The sequence below is a fragment of the Eumetopias jubatus genome, unplaced genomic scaffold, assembly GCF_037043125.1.
Source record: "Eumetopias jubatus isolate StellerSeaLion01/CBP00866 unplaced genomic scaffold, mEumJub1_p1.0 scaffold_1, whole genome shotgun sequence".
NCBI classification, from domain to species: Eukaryota; Metazoa; Chordata; class Mammalia; order Carnivora; family Otariidae; genus Eumetopias; species Eumetopias jubatus.
The window spans coordinates 192,913,759-192,940,525 of record NW_028274807.1 but is presented as its reverse complement, the minus strand read 5'-3'; the positions used below and the strand labels follow the sequence as shown (position 1 = coordinate 192,940,525).

General features: G+C 39.3%; 1 protein-coding gene across 2 annotated transcripts in view; it reads left to right on the top strand.

Moving 5' to 3' along the window:
- APPL1 (adaptor protein, phosphotyrosine interacting with PH domain and leucine zipper 1) overlaps positions 1-26,767 on the top strand; it is a 43,026-nt gene continuing 16,259 nt past the window's right edge. The window contains exons 1-9 of one of the 2 annotated variants that reach the window (XM_028110366.2): positions 1-177; positions 5,582-5,680; positions 7,346-7,405; positions 8,401-8,472; positions 20,113-20,200; positions 20,798-20,839; positions 21,607-21,665; positions 25,253-25,399; positions 26,244-26,326. In XM_028110366.2, the coding sequence (XP_027966167.2) occupies positions 124-177; positions 5,582-5,680; positions 7,346-7,405; positions 8,401-8,472; positions 20,113-20,200; positions 20,798-20,839; positions 21,607-21,665; positions 25,253-25,399; positions 26,244-26,326 (704 nt within the window). In that variant the 5' untranslated portion in view covers positions 1-123. The remainder of the gene's footprint in view (positions 178-5,581; positions 5,681-7,345; positions 7,406-8,400; positions 8,473-20,112; positions 20,201-20,797; positions 20,840-21,606; positions 21,666-25,252; positions 25,400-26,243; positions 26,327-26,767) is intronic. The other variant, XM_028110367.2, reaches the window with a different exon arrangement.

Genomic DNA, 26,767 nt, shown 5'->3' with positions numbered 1-26,767 from the left:
TGCGCGGACGGCGACGGCGGCCGCGCCTGCAAGAGAGGGCGGGTCGGGGTCAGCTGCTACAGGCGGGCGCGGGGAGCTGTGGGCGGCTGCTGTGTCTCCTGCCGCCGCCCTCCCTCCGCCACGATGCCGGGAATCGACAAGCTGCCCATCGAGGAGACGCTGGAAGATAGTCCGCAGGTGAGGCGCGAGCGGTGGCACGAGGCGAGGGGAAGAGCAGGGCGGGCCGACCCCAGGCCTGGCGCCGCGGCCGCCGCAGGTGCTCGTTCTGGCCCAGGTGGGCGCCGTCGCCCTGTGTCCCCGCCCGTCGCGGGCCGCGCCCCGAGCCGCCGCGGCCCGGCTGCCAGCCCGAGGCCCGCGTGGGCCTGCGCGGCTGGGCCGAGAGGCACGCGCGGAGTCTGGGACGTCGGCTGGCGGCGACCGAACCTCCGCCGCCTTCGCTCGTGGGCTCGGCGTTCACGTACGTTCGCGGGGCTCCCTTGTATTTGACGAACGGTGCGTTTTTATCGCCGTCATGTAAGGTCATAAATTCCAGTCCTGGGATTTCCTCCCCGAAGGTCTCTTCGGAGGAAGTGCAGAAGGAGAAAAAAAAAAAACAAACCCGTAGACTTATTCCGTAATTTCTGAGCAAGCTAGGGAAGGAAATGGATAGTTTTTCTTCGGGAGATGCTGGAAGGCTGCTGATTTACCCGCATGGAGAGTCACCGGCAAAGCCGGTCAGGTGCCTCAGAGCCTCCCCGTGGACTGTGTCCAGTGTCGTGGCCGCGACTGTATCCGCTGTCGCTGGAGCTGTGCACGGCTTCTGATGGATGGCGCCTTCGTGGCTCCGCGACTACTGCGCGGAATGATGCAGACTTGGCCCTAATAAACTCATCAAAATAAAAGCCCCGTGTTTCTTGCTTTGGGGGTGATGCTAGTGTGGTTGCTCTAGCCTCAGACAGTCTAGGGAAACGTAACAATTTACGTGTTCAGTATTGAAGAACGAAATCAGTTACATTAAAAACATGTTGGTAGGCGCTGTAACTTGCATTGAGAAACATCATCCCTTGAGCCTGTCTTTTAACACGACAATTTAAGCGATTTAAGACGATGTTGCTGGTTGGCTACCTTCGAAATGGTGTTCTTTCAGAACTACAGTTGCACACATTTCATATGTGTCTTGATGGTTTAATATGGCCCCAAAAGATGAGGAAGAAGGGGCTAGATCCCCCTGGCCTGTGTGACGTCTGTCATGACTTCTGCCAATTTTAATTGCCAGGTGGAAGTCAGGCTCTGATTGTGGAACTGATTCCGCCCCCCGCCTCCCCCCAGGCGGAAAGTTATCTTCACAAGCCAGTTGTTTGCTGTAATGTTCTCTTACCAGCCTAAACTGACACAGAAACCCCACATCTTGGTTTATCTTGACTGCCAGGATAGCTACTTCAAATTCTTAATGATTTCTATAGTGTAAAGTTAGAAGCTATATTTGTTTCAGATGTTTTGTAAAAATTTTGTGGCATGTATTGGTCAGGTGCGCTTTGTCATTTTACTACTATTATATAAGACTCAACAGGTTGCTTTACCTTTTCTTACCTGGCCTGGTTTTTATAGCCCATAAATATTATACATAGTCCAGAATGGGTAGCACGGTGCTCTCGCCAGTACTTGTGAAGAGTATATGATCTGACTCATCAGACTAATTTCTTGAACTTTTCACACAATTAGTTTACAACTTGAGCATTCATTTGTTTTTTTACAAGTGCATGCCATGTTAGTTTTATAGTAATTTTTAATGAAGACAGCTACCTTGATAGTCTTTCAATTTCTGTAAGTAATAATTTGAACTAGGTAATATTTACTTGGAAAAATTAGTTGGGACAAATGAGATTTAGAAAGGGAAGATGCTTGGAAGTAATTCTTAGGGAGAACTTGTGGTAGCATGGAAAGCCCTGGATTCTGGGATTTGGGATGGAGTTTTAGTCTTCACTGCCACTTCACTTGCTTTAGGGAAAGTCAGTCAACTTCTGTGAATCTCAGGGGTTATAGTGAATGTTTTTATTTTTGTACCTGATTATAAAAATCATAGTTACGCGCTTAAGAAAAATTAGAAGGTATAGAAATAGTTACCTGTCTTGCACCCAGCAACAAACCCTGTTAACAGTTTTCCTCGTTTTCTCTTATATATTTTAATGTATTTGAAGTTATATTGTGCATAACAATTTTTATTCTGCTTTAACTTAACATTGTAGTGTAAGTATGTTCACATATTAAATCTTGAGTTAAAAAAATTGAAAGCTACATGTTTCCTTAAGTGACTTAACAGTTGTCCTACTGTTGGACTTTGAGAGTTTTCCACAAGTTTTGTTTTTATATATAGGACTGAGGTTAATGCTTTGGGGCATAAATTTTTCTTCTCATTTGGACTGTTTATCTAGGATAGAGTCCAAGAAGTCAAATAACAAACGAGTATGAAAACTTTTAAAGCTCCTGATATAGATGAGTTTTTATTTAGATCATTTGATCCTAATCAAAAGTGTCCTGTCACCATAGCATACACCCTCCCCAATGCCTATCACCCAGCCACCCCATCGCTCCCGCCCCCCACCACTCCAGTAACCCTCAGTTTGTTTCCTGAGATTAAGAATTCCTCATATCAATGAGGTCATATGATACATGTCTTTCTCTGACTTATTTCGCTCAGCATAACACCCTCCAGTTCCATCCACGTCATTGCAAATGGCAAGATTTCATTCCTTTTGATGGCTGCATAATATTCCATTGTATATATATATACCATATCTTCTTTATCCATTCATCTGTCGATGGACATCTTGGCTCTTTAAAAAAAAAAAGAATTTATCCCTTATATGAAACCTGGAAAAAAAAAACTATTTTAAGTGTAAAAAAAAGTGTCCTGTCAATTTCTATGTAAAAAAGTTAGAGCCTGGAGTCATGGAAGACTATCCTAAATTGCAGTTACCCATTTTAGTTTTGATTTATAGTAAGTATTAAAATAGAGGGCTATTTGCAAGTTCAAATCTAGTTGATTGGACATAAACATCTTTAGAATTGTCTCCCATTCTGCAAAAGATAGTATTTATTGAGATAGGAAGTCTTTAAGGCTACACTAGATGTCTTGTCCATACATAGATGTTGTTTTGAAAATCTGGAGCAAAATGAAACTGCTGGTTAATAAGAACAGATACGATCTTTTAAAAATCGATTTTATGTGTAGGTAAGTGTGATTCATTAGTGCTAGAACTGTGAAGATAACGTCTAGTTCCAACTGGAGATTTTTCTTTGACATAATATGGAATATTCACAGATAATGAGACATACTCTTTTTCTTTTTCCACATCTTAACATGCCTGATAGTGAGATAGATGCCCCTCTACAGTTGATGATTTATTTGTAATTGGTTGCAAATGTCCACACATGGTTGTTTCTCCTAGTGGCATGACTGGTCAAGTGCAGCCTTTCAGCATTCAACAACTCAACTTAACAACCACTTGAAGGACCATCAGTCCTGTTTGTTGTCTGAAAATATTCACCATCAAAATTTGTTGAATGGGTATCAGTGGTTTGGAAGAAGATATTGGGGACAAGAGTGGAACACTTCTAAGAAATACTTGTCACCCCCCATGGCACAGAATAATAGTGGATGAGAAAACATGGATATTGATGCTTCTAATGTCAAAAAGTGACTCACAAGAATTGAACTCTGAAGAAATATTAGGATAATATTAAATTTTATGCAGTTTGTGTTTTCCTTTTATGTTCAAAGGAGTTGTATATAAAATTCTGTCTAAAGGTTCATTTCCACAAATATAAAGTCAAAATTGCAAGACATAAGAAAACCTCAAATCATAGCCTAATTGCTGGCATTGTTTTTAGTAGTATTTAAAAATGGTGCAGGGGTGCCTGGGTGGCTCAGTTGGTTAAGCATCTGGTTAAGCATCTGACTTTTGGTTTTGGCTCAGGTCATGATCTCAAGGGTTGTGGGATCCAGCTCCGTATCAGGCTCCATGCTCAGAGGGGAGTCAGCTTGCAGACTCTCCCCTTGCCCCTCCTCCCACTCATGTGCACTCTCTCTCTCAAATAAATAAATAAGTAAATAAATCTTTAAAAATGGCGCAGTTCACAGTGGAAGTCATCATAGATTCAATGAAATGGTATCATATTGATGTACTTTTATAAGGTGCTAACTGAATATTATTAGTTTTAAATAGGGGACCTGTTTTAACACTGGGGCTAAGGAGATCTTTTTAATTTAAATCCACTACAGGTTTTTGCATAAATGTGTAATTCCTTGAATTAGAATAATAATTTTGGGGAAACAAAAAATGACAGATTTTTCTTAAGAATGGCACTAGTCAAACAAGGTTTCTTGATGTTTTCTTTTTTACATCTTAAAATATCACTGTGGGGAATAGGAGGAGGGGCACAGAGCTAAAGAATGAAAAGATTCTGTCAGATCTAAATCTCTGGAGCATGGGAAATAGAGGACTGACAACATGGATTTCATATATGGACATAATTTTGTGCCCTCTTTTTTTTTTTAAACCATGTTGACTTAGCTTCCTTTTCTGAAAATAGGAAGCTAAGGAATAAGTTGATTTTTTTTTTTTTAAACCACCTTCTAAGAATGAACTATTTGTAGAATAAAAATATAAGGTCATCTTTTAGATTTTAAACAGCAGTTATCTCAATAGTTGGTATTTTAATTCTTTCTTTGCCTTTGGGATATGAAAAGGTGAGTATGCGTGCCTTCTTGATATGCTGAGTTTCCTTATCTCTGATCCTTTTTATTGACAGTCTTAACGTTTACTTACTTTACAAATTTTCCCCTTAAAATGAAGGGAAAATGCTTATTGCGTTAAAAAAAATATGCCTAACAATATAGATAAGTATGAAGAAGAAGAAGAAGAAAAAAACCCCTCAAATTCTGTACTCATAAAATCCAAGTTAGCATTTACTAGGCCATGTTGGGGATGGGTACCATGTTATTATTTTGGATTAAGGTGGGGAGGGGTTTGGGATTACTACAAGAGCCCATGGAAAAAGAAATAATACTGAGTTATCCTGAAATAAGATCTCTAGAATATTTATACATGGAATACTGTTAATTTAGCCTGGGACATTTTTGTTGATTTGTTCTTAGTTTAATTAACAGACTTTTTAATTCATAAAAATATATCTTTGTTGTTCCTTTTAAAGTTTATGTGATGGGGGTGCCTGGATGGCTTAGTCAGTTAAGCGTCCAACTCTTGATTTTGGCTAAGGTCATGATCTCAGAGTTGTGGGATGGAGCTGTGCTGGGATGCTTGAGATTCCCTCTCCCTCTGCCCCCACCCCTAAAAAAATAGAAATATTGTGTGATGTAGTTGGAAAATCCCTCCATTTTAGTGAAGTGAAATTGAGAACAAAGAACCTCAACATTGCCACTACAATACTATTTTGGCATTACTATCAAAAGAGAGAAAATAGGTTAAAACTCAGAATTATTAGAGCTCCAATATCCTAGGATTTTTCCTTCCTTTAGAAAATAATTTTCTATTTGATTTATATAATGGTTAATGTAAACTTACTGCTTTATTTTATACAGACAAGGTCTTTACTGGGTGTATTTGAAGAAGATGCTACAGCTATTTCCAACTATATGAACCAGTTGTATCAAGCTATGCATCGGATTTATGATGCACAGGTAAAAACCTAAAGGCTGACTGCTTTTTTTAAATGACTCATTAAGCCCGTGAGGACAGATCTAGCTAGTGTCTGCCTTGTTTACTGGTGCCTAGCCCTATCCTGGGCTCATAGTAATATCTGTTGAGTGGATGCATGAACTTTTAAGTATTTTGTATTAGAGCTAACGTTCCAATTACTAGTGTGTAGTTTGTAGCTCTTCAAAAGATACAAAGATTGAAGCATCTTCCTCTCTCTACCCAAACACAGTAAGAGCTTTCTTACTGAAACTCACTGATCGTGATCTTTGCCTAAGATTCCATTTTGTCACCAGTGTTTTTCCTAATTGTGCTTTTAATTTTATGGAACACTTCCCCCTTTTTGAGTAAAGGAATGAAAGTAGTTTATGTTTAGTGAGAAGCAGATAATAAAAATGAGATTTAACTCTGGGTACTGGGAGATGAATTTAAGAAGGAGATGACTAGATTTTTTTTGTTGAGCAGGTTTAAGATTTGAGGCTATGTTTATGTAACGTAATTATAAGCCTTAACAACAGCCTGGTTTCTGTGATAAGCTTTCTTTGGGATTAATTAGGTATACAAGTTTTTTTCCCCCCTTTCTCATTTTATCTCCTTTCTGGCTTTCTGGACTCACATTTTCATTATGTACTAAAAATTTGCTGTGAGGGGTGCCTGGGTGGCTCAGTCAGTTAAGGATCCAACTCTTGATTTTGGTTCAGGTTATGATCTCAGGGTTGTGAGGTCAAGCCCCCACATCAGGCTCCGTGCTCAGCTCCGAGTCGGCTTGGGATTCTTTCTCTTCTTCTGCCCCTCTCCCAATTCATGTGCGTGTATACTTTCTCTCTGTAAATAAAATCTTTTAAAAAATGAATTAAAAAGTTGCTCTGATAGTTTTTAATTTTTTTCCTTGTGATTGGTCTCTCAAGATTTGAGGCCTGGGTGGCTTAGTTGGTTGAGCGACTGCCTTCGGCTCAGGTCATGATCCTGGAGTCCCGGGATCAAGTCCCGCATCGGGCTTCCTGCTCGGCGGGGAGCCTGCTTCTCCCTCAGACCCTCCCCCTTCTCATGCTCGCTCTCTCTATCTCATTCTTTCTTCAAATAAATAAATAAAATCTTTAAAAAAAAAAAAAAGATTTGAGTCCTGACCACAGAGATTACTATGTGAAAGAAATGTTACATTTGTCATTATATTCATCACGGGGGGGAAAAAAAACTTGAAAGTATTTCCTTCATATGGCTATGTTGCTGTATTATATGACTAGGCTAACCATATTTTAGTTGTATGTTATTAAATGCATTGATATAGTTTCAGCATCTAGAGAGAGGAATGATTTGTCATTAATGAATCTTTTAAGATTTTGCTAAGATTATGTACAGTTCTAGCTTTAAAGCTTTAACAATATTTAATGCTGAGTTTTATTAGTTAAAGCATACACCTAGAACACTGCTGAATTCCTTGATGGTATCAATTGATTCATGGTATGAGTTTCCCTTTAAAGTGCTTTAATGGTAGTTCCCTTTCCAGTGATTTAATGAGGGGTTTAGAGAACATGTTTGTATAGCATTTTTGTTAAGTGAAAAACAAAAGTGGTATAGGTATCTTCAACTAAAACTTTTTCTTAATCAGTAATATTGTGTTAATTTGAATGCTGATTTTTCCCCCACAGAATGAATTAAGTGCAGCAACGCACCTGACTTCAAAACTTTTAAAAGAATATGAAAAACAGGTATTGTACATGAAAATTTTAAAAGCATAATTTAAAATACGCAGTGATACAGTATCTGTATAAATAGAATTGCTCATCAAGAATCCTAAGCTTTGGGCGCCTGGGTGGCTCAGTTGGTTAAGCGACTGCCTTCGGCTCAGGTCATGATCCTGGAGTCCTGGGATCGAGTCCCACATCGGGCTCCTTGCTCAGCAGGGAGTCTGCTTCTCCCTCTGACCCTCTTCCCTCTCGTGCTCTCTATTTCTCATTCTCTCTCTCAAATAAATAAATAAAATCTTAAAAAAAAAAGAATCCTAAGCTTTTTTGAATTCATAGAAAGTAATTTTGATATGCTGTTGAAATTCCATTATAGCTAATTTTAACTAATCTTAGGTATAAGTTATTTAATTGACTTATCTTTTCACAAATGAAGAAACTGAGGCTTACTCATTATATTGCTGGTTATTGGAGGAATTGGAGCTAAACAAATCTTTGAAGTTTAGTATGATGTGCATTCCTATAATATGTTAATTAGTTGCTTAGCAAACATTTTAAGTAATGTTTACTGATTATATGAATTACACTCTTTTATTAAGTGACATTTTTAGAGCTTATTCAAAATTTTGGAAGTTTTTAAAAGTTTCAGTCAACCCTTGAACAACATGGGTTTGAACTGCATGGGTCCACTTATTCATGGATTTTTTGATACAGTACAGTAAATATATTTTTTCTTATAATTTTAACATTTTCTTTTCTCTAAAAGTTTATGAAAATACAGTACATAATGTAATAAATAAAATATGTGTTAATCAACTGTTTACATTACTGATAAGGCTCCCATCAACAGTAGGCTAGTAGTTAAATTTGGGGAAGTTAAAAGTTATATGTGGGGGTCGGCCCTTCTAACTCCCATGTGTTTTGAGGGTCAGCTATTTTTAAAAATGTAAATTACAGCATCATTTACAGAAGACATACAGCACTGGACCTTTACCTCATCTCTCTTTCTCATTTTTCAGCGTTTTCCGTTGGGGGGTGATGATGAAGTTATGAGCTCTACTTTGCAACAGTTTTCCAAAGTTATAGATGAGGTAAGTGCTTATTTTATTTTGCTTGAGTAAGTGGTCTTATAATTAAGTTATTCAAGTTGTTTAGCTTTTATTGGGAACTTGTATTATGATTACATGAGCAAATCTCTATAATAAAAGGTTACTATTTAAAGAAAGACCTTATTTCCGTATTAGTGTCTGTTTCATATCTTAGTGACTGTCTCATAAAAATAGTACTTTGTCTGATTAAAACAAATTGTTTTCGGGTATAAGCATAGAGGTGTGCTCTCTCTCCTCCCAGTCCGTGTCCTTCAACCTTTCACTGTTCTATTTGCTGTAGGCAGGGAGGGAAGAATTAAACTATGAGATACAGCTAAGTTCTGGATCATTTTTTAATGATTTGTTCTGATGACTGGTTAGAGAAATTAAGGGCTGATTTTGGCTGTCTGGGATGGAAGGAATAATAAACTGAATGGTAAAATGTTGTTAGGAGGAAGAAGGATGGTGAGAGCTATTTGGGGAGTCCATTACTCTTCTCAACTAGGGCAATGAAAGCTCTTCTTTTCACATGAACCATTAGATAGTTCTGTCTTTTCTGGTCCCCTAACTGAAAAAGTAATTTTTTGAAATATTTTAATAACTCACTGTAGCAAAATATTGTTACAGTGGAGCAATATAAAGAAATATTTATAGGAAATGGAATATTTTTATTGTGGTAAAATATACATAAAATGTCTCCCTGCTTACATTTATACACTCACAGTGTTGTGCAACCATCACCACCGGTGCCAGAACATTTTCATACTCCTCCCAACGGAAACCCTGTGGCCATTAAGCAGTCACTCCTCCCTTCCCCTCCCTTCAGCTCCTGGCAACCACAGATCTACTTTCTATCTGTATGGATTTGCCTGTTTTGGATATTTCATATAAATGGACTTACACATTTGTGGATTTTTGTGTCCGTCTTCTGTAGCATAATGTTTTCAAGGTTTGTCTGTGTTGTAGCATGTATCAGAATTTCATTCCTTTTTGGGGTGAATAAAATTCCATTGTTTGAATACACCACTTTTTATTTATCCATTGATAGTTGATGGACATTTGAGTTGTTTTCTACCATTTGGCTAGTGGGAATAGTGCTACAGTGAGGGTTTGTGTACAAGTTTTTGTTTTTTCTTTTTTTTTCTGGAACACCAATATTCATTTCTTTTGGGTATATAATCAAGAGTGGGATTGCTGGGTCATACAGTAACTTTATGTTTAGCTTTTTTTTTCCTGCTATTTTTTTTCTTTTTGCATTTTTTTTCTTTTTATTAACATATAATGTATTATTTGTTTCAGGGGTACAGGTTTGTGATTCATCAGTCTTACACAATTCACAGTGCTCACCATAGCACATACCCCCCCAATGTCCATCACCCAGCCACCCCATCCCTCCCATCCCCCTCCACTCGAGGAAACCTCAGTTTGTTTCCTGAGATTAAGAGTCTCTTACGGTTTGTTTCCCTCTCTGGTTTCATCTTGTTTCATTGTTCCCTCCTTTCCCCTATGATCCTCTGCCTTGTTTCTCAAATTCCACATATCGGTGACATCATATGATAATTCTTTCTCTGATTGACTTTTTTCGCTCAGCATAATACCCTCTAGTTCCATCCACTTCATTGCAAATGGCAAGATTTCATTTTTGTTGGCTGCATAATATTCCATTTTGTGTGTGTGTGTGTGTGTGTGTGTGTGTGTGTGTGTGTGTGTGTGTGTACACCACATCTTCATTATCCATTCATCTGTTGATGGACATCTAGGCTCTTTCCATAGTTTGGCTATTGTGGACATTGCTGCTGTAAACATCAGGGTGCATGTACCCCTTCGAATCCCTACATTTGTATCTTTGGGGTAAATACCCAGTAGTGCAATTGCTGGGTCGTAGGGTAGCTCTATTTTCAACTTTTTGAGGAACCTCCATCCTGTTTTCCAGAGTGACTGCATCAGCTTGCATTCCCACCAATAGTGTAATAGGGTTCCCCTTTCTCCGCATCCTCGTCATATGCTTAGCTTTTTGAGCCAGACTGTTTCCCACAGGTCCTGCACACTTTTACATTCCTACCAGTAATGTAGTGTTCCAGTTTCTCCACATGCTCACCAACCTTACTATTTTCATTTATATTTTTATTATAACCATCAAAGTAGGTATGAAGTGGTATATCATTTCAGTTTTTATGTGAATTTTCCTAATGACTAATGATGTTGAGCACCTTTTTCTATGCTTATGGGCCATTTGTATATCTTTGAAGAAATGTCTATGATAGTACCCCCTCCCCATCCACAGGAGATACATTGCGCCCCCCCCAGTGGTTTCCTGAAACCATGGATAGTACTGAACCCTATATATATTACGTGTTTCCCTATACATACATACATGTGATAAAGACTAATTTACAAAATGGGCACAGTAAGGAGAAAGGGGAACCCTCCTACACTGTTGGGAATGCAAGCTGTTGCAGCCACTCTGGAAAACAGTATGGAGGTTCCTGAAAAAGTTGAAAATAGAGCTACCATATGACCCAGCAATTGCACTACTGGGTATTTACCCCAAAGATACAAATGTAGGGATCCGAAGGGGTATGTGTAACCCGATGTTTATAGCAGCAATGTCCACAATAGCCAAACTATGGAAAGAACCAAGACGTCCATCGATAGATGAATGGATAAAGAAGATGTGGTATATATATACGATGGAATATTATGCAGCCATCAAAAGGAATGAAATCTTGCCATTTGCAACGACGTGGATGGAACTGGAGGGTATTATGCTGAGCGAAATAAGTCAATCAGAGAAAGACATGTATCATATGATCTCACTGATTGAGGAATTCTTAATCTCAGGAAACAAACTGAGGGTTACTGGAGTGGTGGGGGGTGGGAGGGATGGGTGGCTGGGTGATAGACAGTGGGGAGGGTATGTGCTATAGTGAGTGCTGTGAATTGTGTAAGACTGATGAGTCACAGACCTGTACCTCTGAAACAAGTAATACATTATATGTTAAAAAAAAAAAGAAAAAGATAGGAAGGGAAAAATGAAGGGGGGGAATCGGAGGGGGAGACGAACCATGAGAGACTATGGATTCTGGGAAACAAACTGAGGGTTCTGGGGGGGGGGGTGGGGGATGGATTAGCCCGGTGATGGGTATTAAGGAGGACACGTACTGCATGGAGCACTGGGTGTTATACACAAACAATGAATCATGGAACACTGCACATAAAAGTAATGATGTAATGTATGGTGATTAACATAACATAATAAAAAAAATAAATAGCATCTGGATAGCTCAAAAAAAAAAAGGGCACAGTAAGATTAACAAAATGAGAGAATAACTACTAATAAAATAGAACTATAACATACTGTAATAAAAGTTCTGTGAATGTGGTGGGTGTGTCTCTCTCAAAATATTTTACTGTGCTGTACTCACCCTTCTTGTGGTGATGTGAGATGATAAAATGCCTGCGTGATGAGATGCAATGAGGGGAATGACGGAGGCATGTGATGTAGTCTTAAGTCTACTGTTGACCTTCTGATCCTATGTCAGAAGGAGGGTCATCTGCCCCAGGACTGCAGTTGATCGTGGGTAACTGAAACTGCAGAAGGCAGCACTGTGGGTAAGGAGGGGGGTAATTATTCAGTACTTTGCCCATTTTTCAGTTGGGTGGTGTATCTTTTATTATTGAGTTTAAGACTACTTTATTCTAGATACAAGTTCATTATCATATATGTGATTGGCAAGTATTTCCTCCCTTTCTGCAGGTTGTGTTTTTATTTTATATTTTTTAAGTAACATAAATGTTTTAAAGTTCAATATTTATTGGGGCCTCTTTGTTTGGCAAAAATGTATCTAAGTTTTGGCTGACTAAACGCCACGAGGAGTGTAAATAGTGTTCACAGGGTCAATCCTAAACTCCTCATCATAGGGAGCGTGAGGACCTAGCAGGAAACAGGCAGACTCTTAAAAGTTATGTGAAACTGGAAAGAGCTAAAGATTTTTAGGAGTTCTCGGTCTCACAGCTTTGGCCATTCAGGGAGATAGCTGCCATTTTGTTTTCTTTTTCTTTTCTTTTCTTTTATTAGGTTATGTTAGTCACCATACATTACATCATCAGTTTTTGATGTAGTGTTCCATGATTCATTGTTTAACACCCAGTGCTCCATTCAGTACGTGCCCTCCTTAATACCCATCACTGGGCTAACCCATCCCCCCACCCCCTCCGCTCTAAAACCCTCAGTTTGTTTCTCAGAGTCCATAGTCTCTCATGGTTCATCTCCCCTTCTGATATCCCCCCGTTTATTCTTCCGTTCCTGCTATCTTCTTTTTTTTTTCTTTAACATATAATGTATTATTTGTTTCAGAGGTACAGGTCTGTGATTCAACAGCACTCACCATAGCACATACACTCCCCTCTGTCTATCACCCAGCCACCCCATCCCTCCCACCCCCCACCACTCCAGCAACCCTCAGTTTGTTTCCTGAGATTAAGAATTCCTTATATCAGTGAGATCATATGATACTTGTCTTTCTCTGATTGAATTATTTTGCTCAGCATAATACCCTCCAGTTCCATCCACGTCGTTGCAAATGGCAAGATTTCATTTTTTGATGGCTGCATAATATTCCGTTTTATATATATACCACATCTTCTTTATCCATTCATCTGTCGATGGACATCTGGGCTCTTTCCATAGTTTGGCTATTGTGGACATTGCTGCTATAAATATTGGGGTGCACGTACCCCTTGGGATCACTACATTTATATCTTTGGGGTAAATACCCAGTAGTGCAGTTGCTGGGTTGTAGGGTAGCACTATTTTCAACTTTTTGAGGAACCTCCATACAATTTTCCAGAGTAGCTGCACCAGCTTGCATTCCCACCAACAACGTAGGAGGGTTCCCCTTTCTCCACATCCCCGCCAACACCTGTCGTTTCCTGACTTGTTGATTTTAGGCATTCTGACTGGTGTGAGGTGGTATCTCATTGTGGTTTTGATTTGTATTTCCCTGATGTCAAGTGATGTGGAACACTTTTTCATGTGTCTCTTGGCCATTTGGATGTCGTCTTTGCAGAAATGTCTCTGTTCATGTCTTCTGCCCATTTCTTGATTGGATTATTTGTTCTTTGGGTGTTGAGTTTGATAAGTTCTTTATAGATTTTGGATACTAGCCCTTTATCTGATATGTCATTCGAAAATATCTTCTCCCATTCTCTCGGTTGTCTTTTGGTTTTGTTGACTGTTTCCTTTACGGTGCAAAAGCTTTTTATCTTGATGAAGTCCCAATAGTTCATTTTTGCCCTTGCTTCCCTTGCCTTTGTGATGTTTCTAGGAAGAAGTTGCTGCGGCTGAGGTCAAAGAGGTTGCTGCCTGTGTTCTCCTCTAGGATTTTGGTGGATTCTTGTCTCACGTTTAGGTTTTTCATCCATTTTGAGTCTATTTTTGTGTGTGGTGTAAGGAAATGGTCCAGTTTCATTCTTCTGCACATGGCTGTCCAATTTTCCCAACACCATTTGTTGAGGAGACTGTCTTTATTCCATGGGACATTCTTTCCTGCTTTGTCGAAGATGAGTTGACCATAGAGTTGAGGGTCCATTTCTGGGCTCTCTATTCTGTTCCATTGATCTGTGTGTCTGTTTTTGTGCCAGTACCATATTGTCTTGATGATTACAGCTTTGTAATAGAGCTTGAAGTCTGGAATTGTGATGCCACCAGCTTTGCTTTTTTCCTCAACATTACTCTGGCTATTCGGGGTCTCTTCTGGTTCCATACAAATTTTAGGATTATTTGTTCCATTTCTTTGAAAAAAGTGGATGGTATTTTGATAGGGATTGCATTAAATGTGTATATTGCTCTAGGTAGCATTGACATTTTCACAATATTTGTTCTTCCAATCCATGAACATGGAGTGTCTTTCCATTTCTTTGTGTCTTCTTCAATTTCTTTCATGACTATTCTATAGTTTTCTGAGTATAGATTGTTTGCCTCTTTGGTTAGATTTATTCCTAGGTATCTTATGGTTTTGGGTGCAGTTGTAAATGGGATCAACTCCTTAATTTCTCTTTTTCTGTCTTCTTGTTGGTGTACAGAAATGCAGCTGATTTGTGTGTATTTTTATATCCTGCCACTTCACTGAATTTCCTGTATGAGTTCTAGCAATTTTGGGGTGGAGTCTTTTGGGTTTTCCACATAGAGTATCATATCATCTGCAAAAAGTGAGAGTTTGACTTCTTTGCCAAATTGGATACCTTTTATTTCTTTTTGTTGTCTGACTGCTGTGGCTAGGACTTCTAGTAGTATGTTGAATAGCAGTGGTGATAGTGGACATCCCTACTGTGTTCCTGACCTTAGGGGAAAGCTCTCAGTTTTTCCTCATTGAGTATGATAATCGCTGTGGGTTTTTCATAGATGGCTTTTATGATATTGAGGTATGTTCCCTCTGTCCCTACACTGTGAAGAGTTTAAATCAAGAAAGGATGCTGTACTTTGTCAAATGCTTTTTCTGCATCTATTGAGAGGATCATAGGGTTCTTGTCCTTTCTTTTATTAACGTAGTGTATCACATTGATTTGCGGATGTTGAACCAGCCTTGCAGCCCAGGAATAAATCCCAGTTGGTTGTGGTGAATAATCCTTTTAATGTACTGTTGGATCCTATTGGCTAGCATTTTGGTGAGAATTTTTGCATCCACGTTCATCAGGGATTTATATATATTTTTAAGATTTTATTTATTTGAGAGAGAGAATGAGAGATAGCACGAGAAGGAAGAGGGTCAGAGGGAGAAGCAGGCTCCCTGCTGAGCAGGGAGCCTGATGTGGGACTCGATCCCAGGACTCCAGGATCATGACCTGAGCTGAAGGCAGTCGCTTAACCAACTGAGCCACCCAGGCGCCCCTCATCAGGGATATTGATCTGTAATTCTCCTCTTTGATGGGGTCTTTGTCTGGTTTTGGGATCAAGGTAATATGCTGGCCTCATAAAATGAGTTTGGAAGTTTTCCTTTCATTTCTATTTTTTGGAACAGTTTCAGAAGAATAGGTATTCTTCTTTAAATGTTTGGTAGAGGGCGCCTGGGTGGCTCAGTTGGTTGGGCGACTGCCTTCAGCTCAGGTCATGATCCTGGAGTCCCGGGATCGAGTCCCGCATCGGGCTCCCTGCTCGGCAGGGAGTCTGCTTCTCCCTCTGACCCTCCCCCCTCTCATGTGCTCTCTCTCTCTCTCTCTCTCTCTCATTCTCTCTCAAATAAATAAATAAAATCTTTAAAAAAAAAAAAATAAATGTTTGGTAGAATTCCCCTGGGAAGCCATCCAGCCCTGGGCTCTTGTTTGTTGGGAGATGTTTGATTACTGCTTCAATTTCCTTAGTGGTTATGGGTCTGTTCAGGTTTTCTGTTTCTTCCTGGGTCAGTTTTGGTAGTTAATACATCTCTAGGAATGCATCCATTTCTTCCAGATTATCTAATTTGCTGGCATAGAGTTGCTCATTATATGTTCTTATAATTGTATTTCATTGGTGTTGGTGTGATCTCACCTCTTTCATTCATGATTCTATTTATTTGGGTCATTTGTCTTTTTGAGAAGTCTGGCCAGGGGTTTATCAACCTTATTAATTCTTTCAAAGAAGCAGCTCCTAGTTTTGTTGATCTGTTTACTGTTCTTTTGGTTTCTATTTCATTGATTTCTGCTCTGATCTTTATTTATTTCTCTTCTGCTGGGTTTAGGCTTTATTTGTTGTTCTTTCTCCAGCTCTTTTATGTGTAGGGTTAGGTTTACTTGAGACCTTTCTTGTTTCTTGAGAAAGGCTTGTATTGCTATATACTTTCCTCTTATGACCGCCTTTGCTGCATCCCAAAGGTTTTGAACAGTTGTGTTTTCATTTTCATTTGTTTTCATGAATTTTTAAAATTCTTTAATTTCCTGGTTGACCTATTCATTCTTTAGTAGGATGCTCTTTAGTCTCCATGTATTTGAGTTCTTTCTGACTTTCTTCTTGTGATTGAGTTCTAGTTTCAAAGCATTGTGGTCTGAAAATATGCAGGGAATGATCCCAGTCTTTTAGTACCGGTTGAGACCTCATTTGTGACCTAGGATGTGATCTATTCTGGAGAATGTTCCATGGGCACTAGAGAAGAATGTGTATTCCGTTGCTTTGGGATGGAAAGTTCTGACTATATCTGTGAAGTCCATCTGGTTCAGTGTGTCATTTAAAGCCTTTATTTCCTTGTTGATCTTTTGCTTAGATGATCTGTCCATTTCTTTGAGGGAGGTGTTAAAGTCCTCTACTGTTATTGTATTATTGTCGATGTGTTTCTTTGATTTTGTTATTAATAGCCTTATATAATTGGCTGCTCCCATGTTAGGGGCATAGATATTTACAATTGTTAGATCTTCTTATTGGATAGACCCTTTCAGTAGGATATAGTGTCCTTCCCATTCTCTTATTACAGTCTTTGGTTTAAAATCTAATTTGTCTGATACAAGGATTGACACCCCAGTTTTCTTTTGATGTCCATTAGCATGGTAAATGGTTTTCTACCCCCTCACTTTCAATCTGGAAGTGTCTTTGGGTCTAAAATGAGTCTCTTGAAGGCAGCATATTGATGGGTCATGTTTTTTATCCAATCTGATACCCTGTGTTTTTTGATTGGGGAATTTAGCCCATTTACAGTCAGGGTAACTATTGAAAGATATAAATTTAGTGCCATTGTATTGGCTGTAAGGTGACTGTTACTGTATATTGTCTCTATTCCTTTCTGGTCTATGTTAGTTTTAGGTTCTCTTTGCTTAGAGGACCCCTTTCAGTATTTCTTGTAGGGCTGGTTTCATGTTTGCAAATTCTTTTTGTTTGTTGGAAGCTTTTTATCTCTCCTTCTATTTTCTTTCTTTTTTTTTAAAGATCTTATTTATTTATTTGACACAGAGAGAGAGATAGCAAGAGAGGGAACACAAGCAGGGGTATGGGAGAGGGAGAAGCAAGCTTCCTACGGAGCAGGGAGCCCAACGTGGGGCTCGATCCCAGGACCCCGGGATCATGACCTGAGCCGAAGGCAGACGCTTAATGACTGAGCCACCCAGGTGCCCCTCTCCTTCTATTTTCAATGACAGCCTCGATGGATATAGTATTCTTGGCTGCATATTTTTCTCGTTTAGTGCTCTGAATATATCACGCCAGTCCTTTCTGGCCTGCCAGGTCTCTGTGGATAGGTCTGTTGCCATTGTAATGTTTCTACCATTGTTGGTTACAGACCTCTTGTCCGGAGCTGCTTTCAGGATTTTCTTTGTCTCTCAGACTTGGAAGTGTTACTATTAGATGTTAGGGTGTTGACCTATTTTTATTGATTTTGAGGTTCTCTTTGCCTCCTGGATTTGATGCCTGTGTCCTTCCTCAAATTAGGGAAGTTCTCTGCTATAATTTGCTCCAGTATATCTTCTACCCACCTCTTTCTTCTTCTTCTGGGATCCCAATTATTCTAATATTGTTTCATCGTATGGTATCACTTATCTCTCGAATTCTGCCCTCGTGATCCAGTAGTTGTTTATCTCTCTTTTTCTCAGCTTCTTTATTCTTCATCATTTTGTATTCTATATCACTAATTCTCTCTTCTGCCTCACTTATCCTAGCAGGTAGAGCCTCCATTTTTTATTGCACCTCATTAATAGCCTTTTTGATTTCGACTTGGTTAGATTTTAGTTCTTTCATTTCTCCAGAAAGGGATTCTCTAGTATCTTCCATGCTTTTTTCAAGCCCAGCTAGTATCTTTAAAATCGTCATTCTGAATTCTAGTTCCAACATCTTACTAATGGCCGTATTGATTAGATCCTTGGCGGTTGGTACTGCCTCTTGTTCTTTTTTTTTCAGGTGATGTTTTACGTCTTGTCATTTTGTCCAGAGGAGAATAGATGAATGAGAGAACAAAATGCTAACAGGGTAACCAACGACCCCAGAAAAATACACACTAAACAAAGCAGAAGAGACCCGAAACCAGGGGGAAAAGAAAGGGAAGAAAAGAAAGGAAAAAAAAAGAATATGATCAGGCTACACACTTGATTTTGGGCATATTTCAGTCTGTTAGAAGAAACTGCCTCCCAAAATTTTAAAGAAAAACATATATATGTACAAAAATAAGGGTAAATACGATGAAGGGATGGAATGTGACTGTAAAGATGAAAATTATAAAAGATTTTAAAAAAGGGATTGAGAAGATAGTTGAAAAAGGGAGAAAGAAAAATTGAAAAAAATAGAAAAAGAAATAATAAATTTTAAAAATTAACTTTGAAAGACTAAAGAATCATGGGGAAAAAAGCCATGAATTCTGTCTGTTGTATTTCCCTAGTGCTGGCGTTCTGCCATTCTCATTGATAGGTAAACTTGGTCTTGGCTGGCTGTTCTTGCTCATCTTCTGGGGGAGGGGCCTGTTGCTGTGGTTCCCAAATGTCTTTGCCTCAGGCGGAATTGCCCCACCCTTGCCAGGTCTGGGCTAAGTAATCTGTTCGGTTTGCTCTCGAGAGCTTTTGTTGCCTGCAAGCTTTCCGTGCAGCTTTGGAGGATGAGAGTGAAAATTTCATAGCGGCCTCCCAATCACCGCCCTGGAGGAGCCGAGAACTCGGGGCCCCACTCCTCAGTGCGTCCCCAGAGAAAAGCGGTCAGTCACTCCCATCTCCCCGATCTCTGGCCGCACTCCGTGCTCACCTGGCCTGTAACCAAGCGTTTCTATCTCTGGCACCGACCCCGTGTGGAGTCTCCAAACCCAGCAGATCCCTGCGGTGCACTCCTGCGCTGCTCCTCCCGGGGGAGGAAGGGGAGTCTCCCCGGATCTGCCGTTTGTTGGGTCCCTCTTGGAGAAGCCATGGCCTGACTGTGCCGTGGATCACGGTTTATGGCAACCCCGGGCTGAGAGCCCACTCCTCGGCTCCATGTCTGCAGCCGGCTTCCCTGCTCCGATGCCTGGGAGCTCTGCCGCACTCAGGCACCCCCGGTCTTTCTGTGACCCCGAGGGTCCTGAGACCACACTGTCCGAGAGAGGGTTCCACCCGCCGCTTAGCCACTGGAGCAATGTCCCTCAGTGAAGCAGACTTCTAAAAGTTCTGATTTTGTGCTCCGCCCCCTCCCCCGCCGTCTATCCTCCCGCATATCACCTCGGATTCACTTCTCCGCACGTCCTACCTTCCAGAAAGCGGTCGCTTTTCTGTTCAGAGAGTTGCTGCTGTTCTTTTCTTCGATCTCCTGTTGAGTTCGTAGGTGTTCAGAATTGTTTGATCCCTATCCAGCTGAATTCCTGGGACCAGATGAAAGCCAGGTCTCCTCCTCCTCCGCCATTTTGCTCCTCCCTGCCTCCCCCCGTGTTTTTACTTTCTTGATACATCCTTTGCACAAAGTTTTTAATTTTGATGAAGTCCAGTTTATATTTTCTTTTGTTTGTGGTTTTGGTGTCATATGTGAGAAACCATTGCCTAGGTTATCCTGTTTTTTTCTAAGAGTTTTAAATGGATTTTTTTTTTTGCTGTATAATATTTTATAGTATATCACATAATTTTGAGTGTTCTCTTATGTAAAATGTATCAACATCTATTAGATTTTAATTTATAGAACACTGGCTAAATGTCTCTGTATAGTTATTTATTCAGCCCTTTTGGTCTTCCTTTTACTAGCTTAGCTCTTGTCATGCAGTACTTTCAACGCAGCTTGCTGATGCCATGATGTTTCCCATTACCCAGTTTAAAGAAAGAGATCTAAAAGGTAATGAAGTCAAGTTTATGTTTACTTCCATTAGCCATCAGATCAGTACTTGTAAAGTGCATATTGCTATATACCTTAACCATTTCTGACTGCAGCTTATACCACTTTAATGTGTCACTGGATATTTATAGGAGCTCCTGCTAGATGTTAAACTAGATACAGAAGAATACTGATATGAATACAGTGTCACTTCCCTCGAAAAAGCCTAGAGAAGGAGATGGGTAAAATAAGTAATTATTGATATTCTCTTATAATTAGGGAATGAGCAAGGTACTATGGGGGCTCAGGAGGGTGTCAGAAAGGTGTCACCAAGGATGTGACATGAACACTGAACAATGAAGAGTCATTTTTGCCAGGAGAAGAGAGTCATTGTTCTGTTAGAGGGACTAGAAAGCACAAAGGTATGGGTTATAGAAATACGTGTCTTGTTTTGTGGTTGATGAGAAACTCTGTGTGGCTGCAATGTTGGATGTGTTGGGTGTGACAGGAGACCAATCTGGAAATAGATCATGCTAAAGATGTTGGACTTGAGCTTTCTAAACAAAATTTTAGATATTTCATAAATATGCTAAATTGAAACTTCTTGAACTTTTCCAGAAATATTGACATTAAAGGAAGTGTTTCAGATTGCTAGTAATGGTAAGTTCTGAATACTTTACACAGTTATTTCTCACAGTGATGCATTTCTTTATCAACACAAATCTGGCCATATTCTATGTAATAATTGAAAAAAAGTGAACCTAAGTAAAAGTGCAAGTGAACATTATGTAAATCAGTGCTATTTTTAAGTTGCACTATTTGTGCTATAAGAAAAATTTAAAAGGAAACCAAATCTTGTGGTTTGCTATCTTAGTAATACCAGAGGAGTTGATATAATATTTTCCCTTCCTTGTTTTTGTATCTATTCTAAAATTTTCTTTAATGAGCATTTGCTGTTTTTGTACTAAAAAATACTTTTAAGGGCACCTGGGTGGCTCAGTCGGTTAAGCTTCTGCCTTCGGCTCAGGTCATGATCCCAGGGTCCTGGGATCGAGCCCCGCATTGGGCTCCCTGCTCAGTGGCGAGCCTGCTCTCTTTCCCTCTGTAGCTCCCCCTGCTTGTTCTCTTGCTCTCTATCAAATAAATAATAAAATTATATCTTAAAAAAAATACTTTAAAAAACTTTTAGTGGAATACAGTCTCTTTAGAATTTTTTTTTTTAGCCAATATAATAAGTAGAAAGATACTTCATGGCAAATTTGTGGGACCATTTGGGTGGAGTGAACTATGTGTTAAAGAATTCTTATTTTGAGAATTCTTGCTTTAGCATATTTGTTGAAATATGCACATGTGAAGACTATTTAAAGCATTTATAAGTTGGGTAAGGTACTGTTACATTATTGTTAATAGTTATTTCTGTTTTCCAGATCATGATGCTGCAATTAACAGATATAGCCGGTTGTCTAAAAAAAGAGAAAATGACAAGGTGTGATACATACTTGCTTCATTAGTATCACAATTAACAATTGTTTCATTAGATTTTTTTTCATTAGTTTTTTCCTGTTTAAAAACAGTAGCCTGCCCATTACTTTGTATGTTTTGCTACATTGCCCTTAGTTTATTCTTCCCTTCTAGTTGTTTCAAAGCCTTTCTTATAATTATCAGACAGTTAATAATTGTCTCTTTGAACAAACTGTTTTTCTGCTGACAAAATTTGATAAGTAAACAGAACTATTCCAAAAGTGTAATTGATGCCCAGTATATAACATTGCCTCCTTTTGCTTTGTGTTTTGGTAACATTGTGTGTGTTCTGGTTTTATTTGACCATGTATGTATTCAGAAGTGTCTTCTGAGATAAAGTAGTTAAAAAGTTGGATTGTTGCATAGATAATTGAATGAAATTCTGTTATGAGGCCCTCCTTATTTACAGGGAATATATATATATATGTATATATATAGTTTTTGATACTTCTCCAAATCCAGAAATATTTCACTGTATTTTGGGAGAAATGCATTTGAGTAAAGAACAAAGAATAAAATATTAACAAGTTCATCTAGGTGCTCCTTAAGCTCATTTTTTCCTTAGTGCCTAATCCAGGGTTTGATGACAAGACGTCCACTAAATGTTAGCGAGTGAGATGGTCTGTGTTGTTGTCTGCAGCCTTGGCCACAGCTGCTGGTAGGGGCACTGTGATCACTTGGGGGAATCCAGGACTGGGGACGATTTACTGTGCAACAGCTACTATGACCCAGTAAAGGGACTACCTTAACCATTTCTGACTGCAGTTTTCACAAAGTTCAGTACAAAGAGCTTTCCATTTCTTTCTTTCTTTTTTTTTTTTTTTAAAGATTTTATTCATTTATTTGACAGAGCACAAGCAGGGGAGGGGTAGAGGGAGAGGGAGAAGCAAGCTACCCGCTGACCAGGGAGCCCTATGTGGGGCTCGATCCCAGGACCCTGGGATCATGACCTCAGCCGAAGGCAGATGCTTAATGACTAAACCACCCAGGCACCCCGAGCTTTCCATTTCTAATTTTAGTTCACTGATTACTTGATGGTGCAAATATTAATAAAAAACATACATTTTGAGATGTACATTACTTCTTTACTTTGCCTTAGAGAAATAGTTAAAGGGTCTAGCTATGAATTTCATTGTATTTTACATTGCTTCTGGCTGTTCCAGTTCCGTTGTTTTTATTCCAGGTAGTTTAAAAAACATTTTACCAATTTTATTTTTTTAAATTTTTTTTTTAAAGATTTTATTATTTGAGAGAGAGAATGAGAGATAGAGAGCACAAGAGGGAAGAGGGTCAGAGGGAGAAGCAGACTCCCTGCTGAGCAGGGAGCCCGATGCGGGACTTGATCCCGGGACTCCAGGATCATGACCTGAGCCGAAGGCAGTCACTTAACCAACTGAGCCACCCAGGCGCCCCATTTTACCAATTTTATTTGAAAATATTTTGAGCATCTGCTGTACGTTGGTTATCATGGGGTCATAGTGTGAATAGGCTCCACTTCTAGCCTCAGGGAGTGAATAATACGTACTTAATCGAAGGCTTCCTGTGTGAAGGCTGGAGTAGATGCCAGCGTACAAGGATGAAGAGAAACCATGAGTTAACACTGAGTTAAGTACAATTAATAGCAGTCTTAACAAAATGTTGGGAGAGCACAAGCAAATCAGCAGTTAACTTTGGTAAATTGGGAAAGGCTATACTTTTAGGAGGTGCTATTTGCTTGATTGAAGATGAGTGAACACCACTGGTTTGGGATTGGGGAGAGGGCATTCCTGGAAGAAAAACAGTCTTTGTAGAAGCACATGGTAGACACCGGAGAACGTAAAGCTTAAGAGCACTGGCTCTGGAGTCACACTGCTGGAGGACAAATCTCAGTTTTGCCACTTATTTGCCTGAGGTCACACCCTGGTTACTTAATTTCAAGCCTCTATTTTTCTATCAAAACAACTGAGTAGTTGTGATGATGAAATGGGATAATACACGCAGGGTACCTGGCTTGTAGCAAGTTTTTTAAATTCTAGCAATAATTATGATACTGGCATGTGTCTGGAACATAGGATATCTTTGGGGAGGTATGGCAGAGATACAAGAAAGTAGTTTGAAAGTAGTATGTCAGTGACTTTGAAATTTGATTTAGAGTGAGTGGGCAGCCGGCTTAAAGGAATCCTACTTAAAGGATTGTAAGTGGAAAACACCATGCAATTGTGTTACACAATACAAATACTAATGGAAATGTGAAGGGGACAGGACTAGAGAGAATCCAATTGAAAAGGTACCAGAATAGTTTGCAAAGACATTAGGAGAGCCTCAGATAGTTGTTGAAAGTGGAGAGGAAGGAATACTTTTGGAAGATGTTTTGTAAGTAGAATTGACATGACATAGTAGGAGGAGGAAACAAAAAGGAATCCTGTGATTCTTGGATGATGGGGTAGATCTTGAAATAATTAAGAGAGCTAAGAAACAGGGGCATCTAGATGGCTCAGTTGGTTAAGCATCTGCCTTCAGCTCAGGTCATGATCTGGGGGTCCTGGGTTTGGGCCCCATATCAGGCTCCTTGCCCAGCGGGGAATCTGCTTCTCCTTCTCCCTCTGCCCCTCCCCACTGCTCACTCTTGCTCTCGCTCTCACTCTCAAATAAAAAAATCTTAAGAAAAACTAAGAAACGGACAGGCTTTGCAGGGAAGATACTGTATTCAGTTTTGTACATGTCCAGCACATTTACACACTCGTGTGCACACACACACACACAAGCCCAGCTGGAGATGTGCTTCCTCTGACACTTAGGAGAGTGAAGGGCGAGGGATGTCTGGGTGGCTCAATTGGTGGGGCATCTGCCTTCAGCTCAGCTCATGATCCCAGGATCCTGGGACCGAGCCCTGGGTTGGGTTCCCCACTCAGTGGGGAGTCTGCTTCTCCCTCTCCCTGCTCATGCTTTCTCTCTTGTTCTCTCTCTCTCTCTCTCTCTCTCTCAAATAAATTTTTAAAAAAGTGAAGGGTGAGAAATAAAAATTTGGGAATCATTGGTGTATTAGAGTATTCTTAGTGCTTGATTTGGTATTCTAAGGAAAGCAAGAAGAGAGAAGAGCCTAATGCGTATTACGTAATAGATGCTCATTAAATATTTGTTGTCTGAATACAAGAACTTAAAGGAGCACATGTATCTTAAGTGTGGGTGAAGGAAAACAAGTACAGGAGAGGAGCATCAGGAGAGAACCAGAAGAGGAGAAGTATGCTGTGAATTGGGCAAGATCAAAGACTGATGACTAAGCTAATACCAAATCCCTGTCTGCCTTTCCTCTGTGTGGTAGACTCTGCCACACGTAGTTCAGTTATTGTATCATTCTTAGTTATGTGTAGAATTCTGCTTTAAATGTGCATCTTAACATGGAGTGGTTGGTATTTTATAGGATTTCTACTATCTCAGAAAATAAAGATGCACAATTGCTGGTGATACACCTTTTTCCTTGGGTAGGCTTTTCCCTACAGCCACTACTAAAGATAATTAAAGATAATTATGTAATTAAATAAGTAATAGTATTTTTAATGTTTATACTCAAAGGTAAAGTATGAAGTCACAGAAGATGTCTACACTTCCAGAAAAAAACAACACCAGACCATGATGCATTATTTTTGTGCATTAAATACTCTTCAATACAAAAAGAAAATAGCGTTGTTAGAACCTCTACTCGGGTACATGCAAGCTCAGGTAAATACTGTATTGTGTTTTGGATTATAACTGTCCTAAAAACTTTCTATTAAGTTTGATATTTATGTTAAGTATAAGGGTATTACAAACTAAGGTCAAAATACTCTATTTGGGATTTGTGTTTTCAAAAGTAATTTAAAATGTCCTCAGAATGCTATTTTAAGGAAGTTAGAATGGTCTTCCTTGCAAATGAAGATTTCACGTACTTTTTAGGGTAAATGAAACCACTTACCTGGTATTTAGGCCTGGTCCATCACAGGGGGACAGGGAACAGAAAGCTAAATGAATTCTGGAGTTACTCCTACTGATGGAACTTTCATTCACTCTGGCTTTGGAATAGATTTGAAAGAGAATGGGCAAGTTTGAGTTTGTCTCCTGTTCCTTGCATACCTCCTGAATTAAAAATAATAGATGAACTCCAAAGTGTCCCAAGGGGTTTGCATCAGGAAGAGGCTAGAAAAGTAAATTTGGGTAATATGACATGGCACACCCCTAAAAATTAAGAGTTTAAAGAAATTCAAATATTCCTTCAAATATGAGTGCTTATTATTCCTCAATATAAAATTTATCTTTGTAAAACATAAAGTAGTTTATATAACTTATTTAAAATGTTTTAACATTTTCCAGTTTTATAAATTGCTTACAGAGATGTATGGTGAAATTGAAGTCTGGTTTCTACAGTGGCTCTAAGCCCAGTAGAAGTCATTGTAAACTAGTACACAAATGGGAATACTCCTTTGTTCTTTATCATGTATCTTGGAAATTGTTTATATGATTGACTGTGTTTCTTGTAAATGTGTGTTTCTGTTGTTCATCCTCCCACTCACACACCCTCTTGCCCCAGATAAGTTTCTTTAAGATGGGTTCTGAAAATCTCAATGACCAGCTGGAAGAATTCTTGACTAATATTGGAACAAGTGTACAGAAGTAAGTACTTTCTTCCTTAAAATTGAAAATGAAGTTATGAGAATAAGTAAACAGCTAAATGCCATAATCTAAAAATATTTAGCATTGAATTTCCTGAGGGGCTGTTTTCCTTGCCCATGAGACTATGTCTCATGTGGTTCATGGATTCTTCTTGGGTTTTTCACCATCTTTTCCATGGAATCTGAACTCTGAATTTCATAGCTCTGTCAAGTCTGATGGTATTTTATTCTAAACTATGTTTTATAAAAGTCTGTATGTAACAGACACATAATAGTAATTATCCATAAGTTCGTTATCTTCACAATTATCTGAATTGTGGGGGATGGTTGGGAGTTACTAAATAAATCTTGCTTTCTAAGCCATGAAAGCTTAAAGAGAGCAAGCAGTTCTAAGCAGGTTTAAAATTCTGAGCAGTGATGTGGTCAATCAGATATGCGGGAC